General features: G+C 51.5%; 1 protein-coding gene across 2 annotated transcripts in view; it reads left to right on the top strand.

Annotated features, from left to right (window-relative positions):
* Positions 1-3881: 3881 nt before the first annotated feature.
* The window catches only part of Arfgef2 (ADP ribosylation factor guanine nucleotide exchange factor 2), an 83503-nt gene continuing 75171 nt past the window's right edge, over positions 3882-12213 (top strand). For both annotated transcript variants that reach the window (XM_047542223.1, XM_047542222.1), the window contains exon 1: positions 3882-4177. In XM_047542223.1, coding sequence (XP_047398179.1) covers positions 4057-4177 — 121 coding nt within the window. In that variant the 5' untranslated portion in view covers positions 3882-4056. The remainder of the gene's footprint in view (positions 4178-12213) is intronic.

Below are 12213 nucleotides of genomic sequence, written 5' to 3'. Positions count from 1 at the left end.
GGCAAGACACGGAACGTTTATCAAACACCATTCACGACTCGAAGACTCCATCGCCAGCGTTTTATACCCACCACGGCATTCAAGCTGCCAAACGGGCACTTCTGATCACGCACGGTGAGCTACTTCAAAGATGAAGCAAAAAAAAGAAAAAAAGCTGCTGCTGCCTACAGCCAGTTCCCCTCCCCGCTCCCCTCCTCCTTCTCTCTGTCCGGTCACTCACCATGAGAAAACCCAGCTGCCACATCCCCATCACACCCATTGGGCTCCGTGAACAGGGGAGGGACCAGGACCTTCTACCAGTGCCATGAGCGGCCTCTACAAAGTCGATCCTCCGGCCCCAGCGGAACCCTCAGGTGCTGGCAGCCTCAGAGGGCACGCGGGCTGCCATCTCAGAGGGGATCCCGTGCCAGGCCACGCCCCACACGTAGTACACAGGGCTCCCCAGTTCCTGACCAACAGAAACTGAGATAATCAATACTCGCCTGGAAACAACCGGGGTTCGCGTCACTGGTTACGTGGTTGTAGATAACGAATGCACAGATAAATACCACCACCCTTCCAGATTAAGATTAGTGCAATTACAAAATGAATCAAGATGTGTGGAAGCAGGTGGTGCAGGAGGGGGAAGACGGGAGAGGGCGAGGACCCTCTTGTGGGGACAGTGAACCAAGAGCAGCATAGCAGGGAGGGGACAGTGTGTTCAACCTCAGAGACACCTCATGCACCCCCCCCTTTTAAGTAAATAAAGGCCTTTAGTAACTATTCTCAAATGAAGTTCAGAGATAATAAAATCTTCCCACACACAGGTTTAATAAAAGAGAACAACCTAAGAAAGAGGAAAAAAAGGAGAGGGATGTATGTTACTAATTTTATTTCAATAGATAATGCTCAGGCACAATCACACCAGAACGTAGCAGGAAGCAGTCCAACGCTGGAAGCCAAGAGCAGAGTCCCCTCGAAAGTGGGGGCTACAAGTGCAGGCTGACCAGGGCGGCCCTGTGGCCACTCAGACGCTGTAGCTGGCAGGAACAATGGTGCTGTGGGTTTCAAATGGCAAACAGCGTTTGGTGAGGTTCCAGCACAGAGCGCATTTTTCCTTGAGTTACTGTGAGAGTTGCATTTCTGAAAAACAGGTTCATTTTGGGTTTTGGTACTAGGGATTGAACCCAGGGGCACTCTACACTGAGCTACACCGCCAGGTCTTTTTATTTTTCATTTTGAAACAGGGTCTCACTAAGTTTCTGGGGCTGGCCTCAAACTTGAGATCCTCCCGCCTCAGCCTCCCAAGCTGCTGGGATTATAGATGAGCCCTGCTACATCTGGCTGAAATTTAGTAACATTAAAACAGTGCAAAGGGTGGGCTGGGGGGAGATAGCTCAGCTGGTAAAAGTGCTTGCCTCACAAGCAAAAGACCCTGAATTCGATCCCCAGTACCGCAAAAAAAAAAAAAAAAAAAAAAAAAAAAAAAAAAAAAAAAAAAACCAGTGCAAAGATTCTTTGTGTTTATTTATTTTGGTACCAGGGATTGAACCCAGGGGCATTGAGTCATATCTATGGTCCAATATATTTTATGTGTTTATGTGTGTGTGTGTATAATATACAGACAGGGTCTCGCTAAGTTGAACTTGAGATCCTCCTGCCTCAGCCTCCTGAGCTGCTGGGATTACAGGTGTGTGCTGGTGTGCCTGGCTGATTTCTTTGTTTCTCTGCCAGATAGACTCAAGGTCTGGGTTGAGCAGTCACCCACTGGCTTTTCACTTCCAGGAATGTGTAGCCACGTGCCCTTTCACTAGATGGGACTCTCCAGCGTTGTGTGGGGTGTTGTCTAGCATCCTTACTCCCTGTTATGCCAATTAAAACATTCTCCCCACAAAATTTCAAAATGTTCCTGGGGGTAGGACTGCCTTCATGGAGAAGTACTGACCCAGAGGCACAGAAAGATGTAAGCCAAACCCTCGTTGGGACAAAAGGAATCCTGAGTGGTCCAAGGATCCCGAGGAGGGGGTGGGAAGAGATGAGGTGGGAGATATAAGCAGAACCCCAACCTCTCCTTGCTGGGCTGACACCTATACTCAGTCCCAAGGGCAATGGAAATCACTGCTGGGTGTTCGGCAGGGGCCTGACTTGCTCTGACCTTGTTGGGGGACATTGTTCAAAACTTGTCACTCAGCAGATTGCAAGGTAATTTTGAGAATTACACACACTCGCTCTCTCTCATTCACTCGTTGGATACACAAGAATGTAGGGGGATGTCTGTGATCTACTGCTGTGTAACAAGCTACCCCAAAATGCAGTGACTTAAAATCTCAATGATTTGTTGTTGTCCACTATTTTATGAGTTGTCCAGGCAGTTCTACTCGTCTCACTGGGGTCTCTCATGCTGATGTATTCAGCTGTGGGTTGACTGGGGACTGGACCTGGTTGGAGGAGCTGTGGACATTGAGCTGTCTATGAGGGTTTTCTTCCAGGACAGTTTCTGTATCATGCAGCATTCCCAGGGCCAACCAAGGAGTGGGCCAGGCCTCTTGATGCCCAGGCTCTGATACACAAGCAGCCTCACTCCACTCCACTCTGTTGGTCAAGGGGTCACAGGCTAGTTCTGGGCCAGAGGATGAAGGAAGACTCCACCCCATGTTGGGAGGAGCTGCAATGCATATTAAAACCCAATGGCGGGGCTGGGGATATAGCTCAGTTGGTAGAGTGCTTGCCTCGCAAGCACAAGGCTCTGGGTTCAAATCCCCAGCACCACAAAAAAACAAAACAAAAAAAAAACCCAATGGCACTTCTGGAATTTATGGCCATGAAACTTTCTACCAGGTTCTGGATAAGGCCCTGGGGACACAACGCCCCCCCTCCGCAGGCTCACAGTCACTCCACAAAGGAATCCACAAGTGCAAAAGATCAGCGAGTGGAAAACACCAACGAGGGAAGGCAAGGTGGCTGGGGAAGGCCGCCCAAGGACCTGGAGCTGAGGCCCAGCACCTGCACGCGCCTATGAGGGGATTTCTCTCTATGTCCAAGAAAGACATCTGTCCTTGAGTGACCCAACAGCAAGGCTGCCTGTGGGGAGGCGGTGGTGTGAGAGGAAGGGGTCTGGGGACAGCACTTTGGCTGCCCTGAGAGCAACAGTTTCGGGATTGAGTGGAAGCGGCCCTGGGGCCCGTCTTCTTCACTCTGCAGGATGTCACCCTGGCCATTTTGGTCAGTGTCTTCCTCCGGTCAAACGCACCAAAGCCCCCTCTCTCGCCCACTGCACTGCCAGGAACCTCGGGGGTATGGAAACGGACCAGCACTCTCGCCAAACCTCAGAAGGGGCGAGTCCGCCCGGGCAGCGCGGCCCGCAGACCAGACACTCGCGGAACGGAGGCTCGGGCTGCGTGCACCGTGCGGTCTAGCGCACCGGCCCGGAAATGCCGCCGTGAAGAGTGTCCACGAGCACACCGCCCGCCCTCCCGCTCCTTCCCCGCCGCCCGCGCCTCCCGGCTCCCGGCCCCTTTCCCGCTCCCCCGCCGCTCCCTCGCTCTCCTCCTCGGCCTCTCCGGGTTCTCGCCCTCCCTTCGTCTGCTTGCTGGCCTCCACCGCCAATTGCCCGGCCCTCGGCGGGCCTCCTCTTCCTCCCCATCGCCGCCCCTCGCTCCGGCTCCCTTGCCGTCGCCTCTCCCGTCGCAGCCGCTTCTGCCCGGTCGCCGATTCTCTCTTCCCCACTCCCCCTTCCCTGGTCTCCACCCCGCGCACGGCCCCGGCACCCGGCCTCCCCGCTTCGCCCGCTTCCCTTCGCCCACGTGCTCACCCTCCTCCCCGGCCCCGCCCCGCGCAGGCCCCGCCCCTCCGGGTCACGGGGTCGAGGGACGCGCGGCGGCCGCCGGCCCCGCTAGTCACGTGGTCACGTGACGCGCTCCAACATGGCGGCGCCGTGGGGCCGCGGCGTCGCTTCCTGACGGGGCGGCGCGCACGGACGCGGCCGGTGCCGGCCGGGACGCCGGGCCCGCAGCCTCGCTGGTCCGCTCGCTCGCGCCGCCCGCTCGCGGGGCTGCCAGCCCCCGCCGGGCCGGGGCCATGCAGGAGAGCCAGACCAAGAGCATGTTCGTGTCCCGGGCCCTGGAGAAGATCCTAGCCGACAAGGAGGTGAAGCGGCCCCAGCACTCCCAGCTGCGCAGGGCCTGCCAGGTGGCGCTCGGTGGGTGAGCCGCCCCGGCCCGGCCCCGCGCCGGCCTCCCCACGCCGGCCGTTACCCGGCCGGACCTCCTGGCCCCCGCTTCCCCGCGACCCCAAATCCCACCTTCCCGGCCGCCTCCCCTGGTGTCCCCGGGGGAACGGATGGCCGGGCAGCGCGGGACTGGCCCAAGGTCACCTAGCAAGTTGGTGACAGCCAGGGCTGGTTCTCCAGCCTCCACGCTCAGGGCTTTTGCCACGACGCCCTGTCGTTGTTTCCTGGTTCCTGGCCTCACCACCTCCAAGTTCTCAGAAGCAGTTGTCCTTGCCCTAAGTTTTTTCTTTACCTGGGCTCTGCTGGTTCAGGTTCCCCACGTGAGCAGAACAGGGGGGAAGAGCTGCCCAGCCGGTGTCGGGAAGCCCCGAGACTTGCTTTGGAAGTGCCCAGTTGGAGACTGTTTTCCTCCATTTGGGATTTCCCTTAGCTCTTTCCCTCAAGAAGGCATGTTGAGGGTGATGTGTTCCCTCCCAGCGCGGTAGTGTGCAAGACATCTGCTTATTCTGGGCAGTCCCCTAAATATAGGGGATACAGAGCAAAAATACTTGTCTGAAATTCACCTTGTCTTCCTTGCACCTGCAGCAGTGTCCCGACACACAGTAGGTGCTAGATAAATATTTGATTGTTGAATGGACCTGCAGACTGGAAGGAGAGAAAGAAATCCAACTTTTAATTAGTTAAAAGCTCTATAGTTGACACCAGCATCAGTCTCCTATCTTTTATTTACCAAATGTCCGCTGTGTACCAGGCACTATGACAGGCACTGAGGATTCAATGAGGAACAAGAAAAAGTCCTTGCCCTTGTGGAGCTTATACTCAAATAGAGCAGTCAAAAGAAGGAAATAAAATGAGGCAATTTTGAATACTAATAAGTACCTTTGTAAAAGTAAAAGAACAAAAAGTGTTTAAAAAGAGGGCTGAGGATTGCTTTAGATAAGGTGGTCAGAAAGTAATTTTTTTCTGAGGATGTGACATTTGAGCTGAAGATTGAAAGGCAAGAAGAATCCACCATGTGAAGTTTCAGGAGCAAGACTTCTGGGTGGAGAGGATCAATATATTTGATCAGAGCTGCCTTCAAACTAATTCACCACCCTAATGCCTTTGGTTTGGAATCTTTAAAAAGGCTTGTTTTTCCTACAAATTGAGTAAGTGGAAAGGTTGGTTTTCTGTTGGAGTCTGAGATTGCCATCATGTTCTCCTTTCCTTTGGTGCAAGTTATAGAACAGAGTTCTCTGGGACCTAGAGATTGGCTTGTGAACTTTGCAACTCTAGGAAGAAGGTTCACAGCTTTCATCAAAAGGATCTAAGACTCCCTCAAGGATCAAAAACCGATTAATGTGAAGGTCATTGTTGCTTAGATAATCCGGAAGGAGTTGCTAGTCTCGTGAAATTCATGATCGGGTGGAAGGAATTTACTAAGATTTAGATTTTTAAAGCTTTTCTGTTTTCAGCTGGGCACAGTGGCACATGCCTGTAATCCCAGCAACTCAGGAGACCAGGCAGAAGGAAGGAATGCAAGTTCGAGGCCAGCCTCCAACAGAGCAAGACCCTGTCTCCAAATAAAAAGGGCTGTGGCTGTATCTCAGTGGTAAAGTGTCCCAGAGTTCAGTCCCCAGTACTGGGGTGGGGATGGAGAGGCTTTACTGTTCCAATAGCTAAGGCTAACTGTTGCATATTATTTTACCAGGAAAGTAAGCTAAGCATGACAGAGCGTATGTTTCTTTGGTGGAGGCCTGGTATGTATAATTCCACACTGAATCTGCCTGGACTCTGCTGTCTCAACATCACTTTAAGAGTGTTGTGAACATTTCAAATTAGTTATTTTGGCAGAAAAGAATTCATTCTCCTTCAGATGTCTTCTTTTTTAAAAATATATGTTTATTTTTAGTTGAATGTGGACACAATACCTGTATTTTATTTTTATGTGGTGCTGCGTATCGAACCCAGGGCCTCTGAACCACAACCGCAGCCCCCAGGTATCTTCTTAACATAAAATTTTCACAAAATTGTACATGACATTTTGGAACTTACTTATAAAATTGTCCTGTGGACCTTAAAGGTCCATAACATTGAGAGTTTATTAAATATTTTGGGATCATATTTTTTTGTTCAGAAGTTTAGATTTTCTCTACCAATATGGTAGGTGCATATTTTAAGTATTTTAGTACTGAATTGTAGACAGTGACCCAGATAGAAGTAGTGTGGTTACAGGTTATAGGACCAGCAGATTGGAGTGGAGGCATGTCGTTAACCGTTAATGGGATGAGCCAGCATGTACTGGAGAAGAGGAACAGAGTGTTGACTTAAAGTGGTCGTCTCTTAACAGAGTAGTCATGCGTCATTGCTGTTGACACGTGGGACTGGGGATGTGGCTCAGTGGTAGAGGGCTTGCCTGGCATGTGTGAGGCTCTGAGTTTAATCCCCAGCCCTGGGGGAAAAAGAAGTGGGGGTGTGGATAAAAAAAAAAAATGACTGCCTTATAAACAGTGGAAAATATCCCAGAGGACCTGGTGATGTTTCACTTGGCTTCTTGAGGCCCAGTCTTGTGTCTAGTAGTCCCATTTAAGAGGAGAAATTTGGGAAAATAGCTGAAATAAGCCAATATGAAAAAAGTGTTGTAATGTGGTTAGTATTTTGGAGATTACTGTGTAGATTGTCATTAATTTTGATTAGAGGAACTGTTGGTGACCACTCAGGGTTGAAATGCTTGGATGATAGAGTATTTCACAGGAAACAGTTTCTCAGATTGAGGGAGGGGACCAGGGCTGCAGGGCCTGTGGCCTGTGGCCTGTGGATGTTAGAGGATAGGAGCTTGACCTCTGGGACTCAGGTGAATCCCCTGACATCCACTTGCGTGTCTGTGATCCTGGGCAGGTTGCCTAATCTCAGAAGTTCCTCATAGGGTTACTATAAAGATTAAGTTCATTAACATACAAAGAGCTTGGTGTGTATTAGGCATTCAGTGGATGTTGCTGTGATGATTATTTTAAACTTCAACAAACCACAAAAACTACAAGTGCTCTGTCTTGTTGTTCTTAACCTCAGTTGGTTCTTCGGGAATGGCCTGTTCCTCTGCTTGGTCTGTAGATGCAGTAAATAAGAAGGTAACTACATGACCAAAGCGCTGTGTTTCCTGTAGTGTTAACTTGCTGAGCTCAATGAGGACAGGAGTTGTCCCTCGTAAAAACAGTGATAATCAGGATGAAACAGGCCAGCAGGAATCTCAGTGATTCGTCTGGTCTAAATACCAAATGTACAGATAGGTGACCGTCCAAGTAGGGGACGGTGTCTTTCTACCTTTATCTGAAGAGATCAGGAGAACTTGTGAAAGTGTTTATTACCCCACGGGCATTGACGCTCCTCACTTTGATATATGTTAATGATCTTGAAACTTTCAGTCTTCTTTTGGGGATGATAATTACTTTCTTAAACCTGCCTTTTATAATTGTCTTACTTAAGATCATTTTCCCCCCATGATGTCTCTTTAAATTATGTTTCTGCTCTTGAACTACATGGAATTTGGAGGCTTGACCAAAAAAAAAAAAAAAAAAAAAAAAAAAAAAAAAATTTTTTTTTACATACAATATAGAAAAATTTATATACAGTTTAAGGGAATTGGGCCTGGAGTGTTGGCACATGCCTGTAATCCTAGCAGCTTGGGAGGCTGAGGCAGGAGGATTCCAAGTTCCAGGCCAGCCTCAGCAACTTAGTGAGACCTCTTCTCAAAAGCAATAATTAAAAGCAGGGTCGAGGGGCAGGGGTTGGGGCCGTAGCTCAGTGATAGACACCTCTGGGTTCAGTCCCATTACTGCAAAAAAAAAAAAAAAAAAAAAATTAGTTGAATCTTTCTAGCAGTTCTCTTGTCATATGTGATTATGATGAGGGGCGCGATGTCTTGCTTAGTGATTCACATCCCTGACGTGTTGGGGCAAATACTCCAGATGTGTATGTTTCATGTATCCACGTGAAATCGAGTGACTCTGCATTTGTGGTTGTGTGTCTGTGTGGTGTCTGTGCGACATCTGTGACGTTTGGGTTGTGTGACGTCTGTGATGTTTGGTTGTGTGATGCCCGTGGTGTCTGTGACGTTTGGGTTGTGTGACGCCTGTGTGGTGTCTGGCGTTTGGTTATGTGACGCCTGTGGTGTCTGTGAAGTTTGGGTTGTGTGACGCCTTTGTGGTGTCTGTGGCAGTTGTGGTTGTGTGACGCCTGTGTGGTGTCTGGCATTTGGTTGTGTGACGCCTGTGTGGCATCTGTGATGTTTGGTTGTGTGACGCCTGTGTGGCATCTGTGATGTTTGGTTGTGTGGTGTCTGTGACATTGATTGTGTGACATTTAGGTTGTGTGGTGTCATTTGGGTTGTGTGGCGCCCCTGTGGCGTCTGTGTGGCACCAGAACCAGAGGCTTCCCAGCCGCAGGCTCAGTAACTGCTTTAGTCCAGTTCTTCTTGTCGTCGTCCCTTCGAAGGCCTGAGAAGCCAAGTAAGTTCGCCAGCAGCAGCGGAGTGTGTGGCGGGCGGTCGGGCCGACCCTCCTGGCCTGACGGCCGCTGTCACCACGTGGTGTTTCAGGGGCCCTTTTCTGGCTGAGCTCCGAGACTCAGCCATCTGAAAGCCTCCTCAGGCACTGGGTTCACTCCCATGCGGGGACCGAGGGCAGGACGGCTGCCCGGCGCTGGCTCGGCGCGGTTTCTGGCTCAGCTTCTGTCCTTGGTTCTGTGGGTCTGTCTGCTTGGGGCGCGTCCGCAGGGAGACAAGGCCGGGGACGTCGCTCGCCCAGGTCAGGGGGCTGCCAGGTGGGGAGGGCAGCCAGGGCCCGGGTCAGGAGTCTGCCGACCGCAGGCCCGAGGCCCGTCCCGAGGCCTGCTGCTCGGTGGCCCTGGGATTCAGTGTGGTCGCGAGGGTTTGCTTGAAAGCCAGCCTGGAGCCTCTGCGTGCCAGGTGGCGAGGTGACCGGGCGGCTCTTCCCCAGGCCCCTCTGCTGTGAGGAGAGCCTGTTAGGAGCCGTTCCAGAATCTGCGGGTGTAGTTCAGCACTGTCCCCAGCAAGGCGCACATCATTTACACCGTCATTGTGACACATTGCTTGCTTCTCCATATGTTACTTTTTTTTCCTAGTGAAATTAAAAAGATTTTTGTATTTGTTCTGAATCGCTGTGCATGACGGTAGAACGCACTTACCCATTTTGATCGCTCATACCCAGAGTGGGCTCTCATTTTCCTGGCTGTGCATGTTGCAGGCTCCCGTCTGTCTGCAGGCATCCACGTACCTAGGCAATGACGCTGCTTCACTCTGCTGTCCTTCCTGCCTGCCCTCCCCGCTTCACTCCCCTCTGCCTGATCTAAAGTAACTTCCCTGTCCCCTCACCCCTTGTTGTGAATTAGCTTCCACATATCAGAGGAAGCATTCAGCCTTTGGTCTTTTGGAATTGGCTATTTCACTCAGCATGATATTCTTTAACTCCATCCAGCAAATGCCAGAATTTCATTCTTCTTTAAAGCTGAGTAATATTCCATTTGTGTGTGTATATATGTGTGTATATATATATATATTATATATATATCACATTCCATATATTACTTTTGTTGTTCTAGTTTATTTTTTTATAACCCTATTTTGTTTATTTATTTGTTTCTCATGTGGTGCTGAGGATGGAACCCAGTGCCTCACAGGTGCTAGACGAGTGCTCTACCACAACCCCACAACCCCAGCCCCTGTTCTAGTTTTGTTGTGTTCAGAAAAACTATTCTTATCTCCAGAGCACACACACACCTCTTAAAAATGAGGAAGAACCTTAAGTGTAAAATTTTTAAAATTATAAAAAAATCTCTAAATTGACATGTCAAATAAAATAAAGATTTAAGTTCAAATACTGTCCAGAATAAGCCTTTAATTTTAGCAAGTTCTGGCGTTTGATCAGACGTTTTGTCTACAAGTGCTGACTTCATATAAAAGTCTTGAGAAATAACAGGGCTGATGCCCCTGGCGTGCAAAGCATTATGATGGTTCTTTGGAGATGTCATCTGTCTAGAAGCGGCAGCTAAAACGTGGTTCGTCACTGATTATCCAAAGGTATTTATTGGGCATCGGGCTGGGGGAGTGTGTTGAGAATTGAGTTGGGCTCTACTGCTGGCAGGCCTGTGAACCTGGGTCGTACCGTCACTTCCCTGAGCCTCAGTTCCTTGAGATGGTAAAGCTGGGCTCCGTCAGGACCGCGGAAGGTCAGGTGCACCGGTGAGTGAAGCACCCGCCCAGACGTGGCACCTCACAAGGACCTGCTGTGAAGTTGAGAGGCCTTGGTCTCCTTCCTGACAGAAGGCGCCCGGTGCTCGGGCTGGTTTCTGGCCCTTTTTAGCAGGTGTCGCGCTCGCTGACCTAGGCGCAGCGACTGGCTGGGTGAGTGGGTGGAGAGCCTGTCCTGGACTCGGTCTGGGGGAGACGGAAAGCAGTGCTGGGGAACAGCGAGCCCCTCTGTGTGGAGGAGAGCCAACCTGCGGGGAGGTGCAGCCTTCCGTCTGAACAGCTGGGAGCCGCCTTCAGTTGGCGGGCGCTGCTTCTCCAGGCTCGCCGGCCGGGAACCACTGACTCTCTTCAGCTCAGTCATCTCGGAGAGTAGTTTCATGTTTGCGGATTCATTCCTGTGGTCCTCCTGTGAGAGGCTTGCTTTGGTTTACTGTCTTGGTTGTAAATAAGCCTTTTAACTCCATATTTTCTTAGGTTTATAGTTGTGGGGAGAACAGCCTCCTTGTGCGGGGACATAAAATACGTCAGTTCCCCCCCAGTCCTAGGGCGTGGTCGGGGTGCTTTTTGTCATTTGGTGGATAGTCCTCGTCTGCTGGCTAAACCAGGCCTTCCCTCGTCCTGAGGGTGTTTATTTGAGTGTCACTTCTGGTGCTGTGATGCAGGGGACACAGAACAAACTAGAGCCCTGTTCTGATGGAGTCTGCTGTCCAGTGGGAGAGATGGGCGTGGTCGGGGGCCTGGCAGGTCCTGGGGAGAGAAACCTAGTCCTGCAAGGACGCTAGACAAAGGTGTGGGGAAGACTTCTTGGAGGAAGTTTTGAGATCTGCCTGATGAGTAAGAAGGGAATAGGTCGGGGTGAGAGGTATTTGAGCAAAGGGAACAGCTTGAGCAAGAACCCTGTGGCAGGGAGGACTGAGAGGCCACCGTGTGGTCAGAAGGGACGTGCAGGGAGTGGGTGTGAGGGCGAGGTGGGAGAGGTTGGCCAGAGCCCCCTGTGCAGCCTCTGAGGTCATCTTGGGGAGTTGGATTTTTCAGGTCGGAAGCAGTGGGTGATGCTGGCAGGTTTGAAGCAGAAGGGGACGGGGTGGCCAGGTTTGACTTTTGAAAAGCTCACTTAGGCTGCTGTGTCGGGAACATCTTAGAGGAAGCTGTCGGTGGCCTCAACATGAATAGATTTCCAACCTAGTTAGAAAGTAAAGCTAGGAAAACCTGGTGACAGATTGGCAAGAGCCCAACAGGGAAAATCCCAGCTTGCCCAGGCGTGGCGGTGGTGCTGTTCCTGAGCGTGGGGGTGTGCAGGGGAGCACGTGGGCCGGGGCGAGGGAGGAGACCATCTGAGTCGGGCTGGAGTTGACTGCGCTGTCCACGCGGACCATGCATGTGGGACGTGGCTGCATCCATACGCCTGGTGTGCGCGGGAGGCTGGGCTGGTTTGGAAAGTGGTCTCAGATCCTCCAGGGAAACAGAGGGCCTGTGGGGCGTAGACAGGGAGCGGCAGCTGGGGACCTGGGCCCAGACCTCAGCCTCCTTGTCGGCAGAGGAGGCTGAGCGCAGGGCAAGGAGAGCAGAGGTGCAGGACGCGGAGGGAAGCGGGTTTGAAGGTGCACAGGGTGAAGAGGTCGCAGGCTGGCATGTGGGTCGTTGGTGACTGTCCCTCCAGCTGTTTGGTGGTCATTGGTGGCTGCCCCTCCAGCTGTTTGGTGGCATGTTGTGGGCAAAAGGCAGACCTGAGTGGGCTGGGGTGTGTGTGGGAGGTGAGGCC

The sequence above is a fragment of the Sciurus carolinensis genome, chromosome 2 (genome assembly GCF_902686445.1).
Source record: "Sciurus carolinensis chromosome 2, mSciCar1.2, whole genome shotgun sequence".
NCBI classification, from domain to species: Eukaryota; Metazoa; Chordata; class Mammalia; order Rodentia; family Sciuridae; genus Sciurus; species Sciurus carolinensis.
Note: the sequence above shows the minus strand (reverse complement) of the source record. Positions and strands in the feature narration are given on the sequence as shown.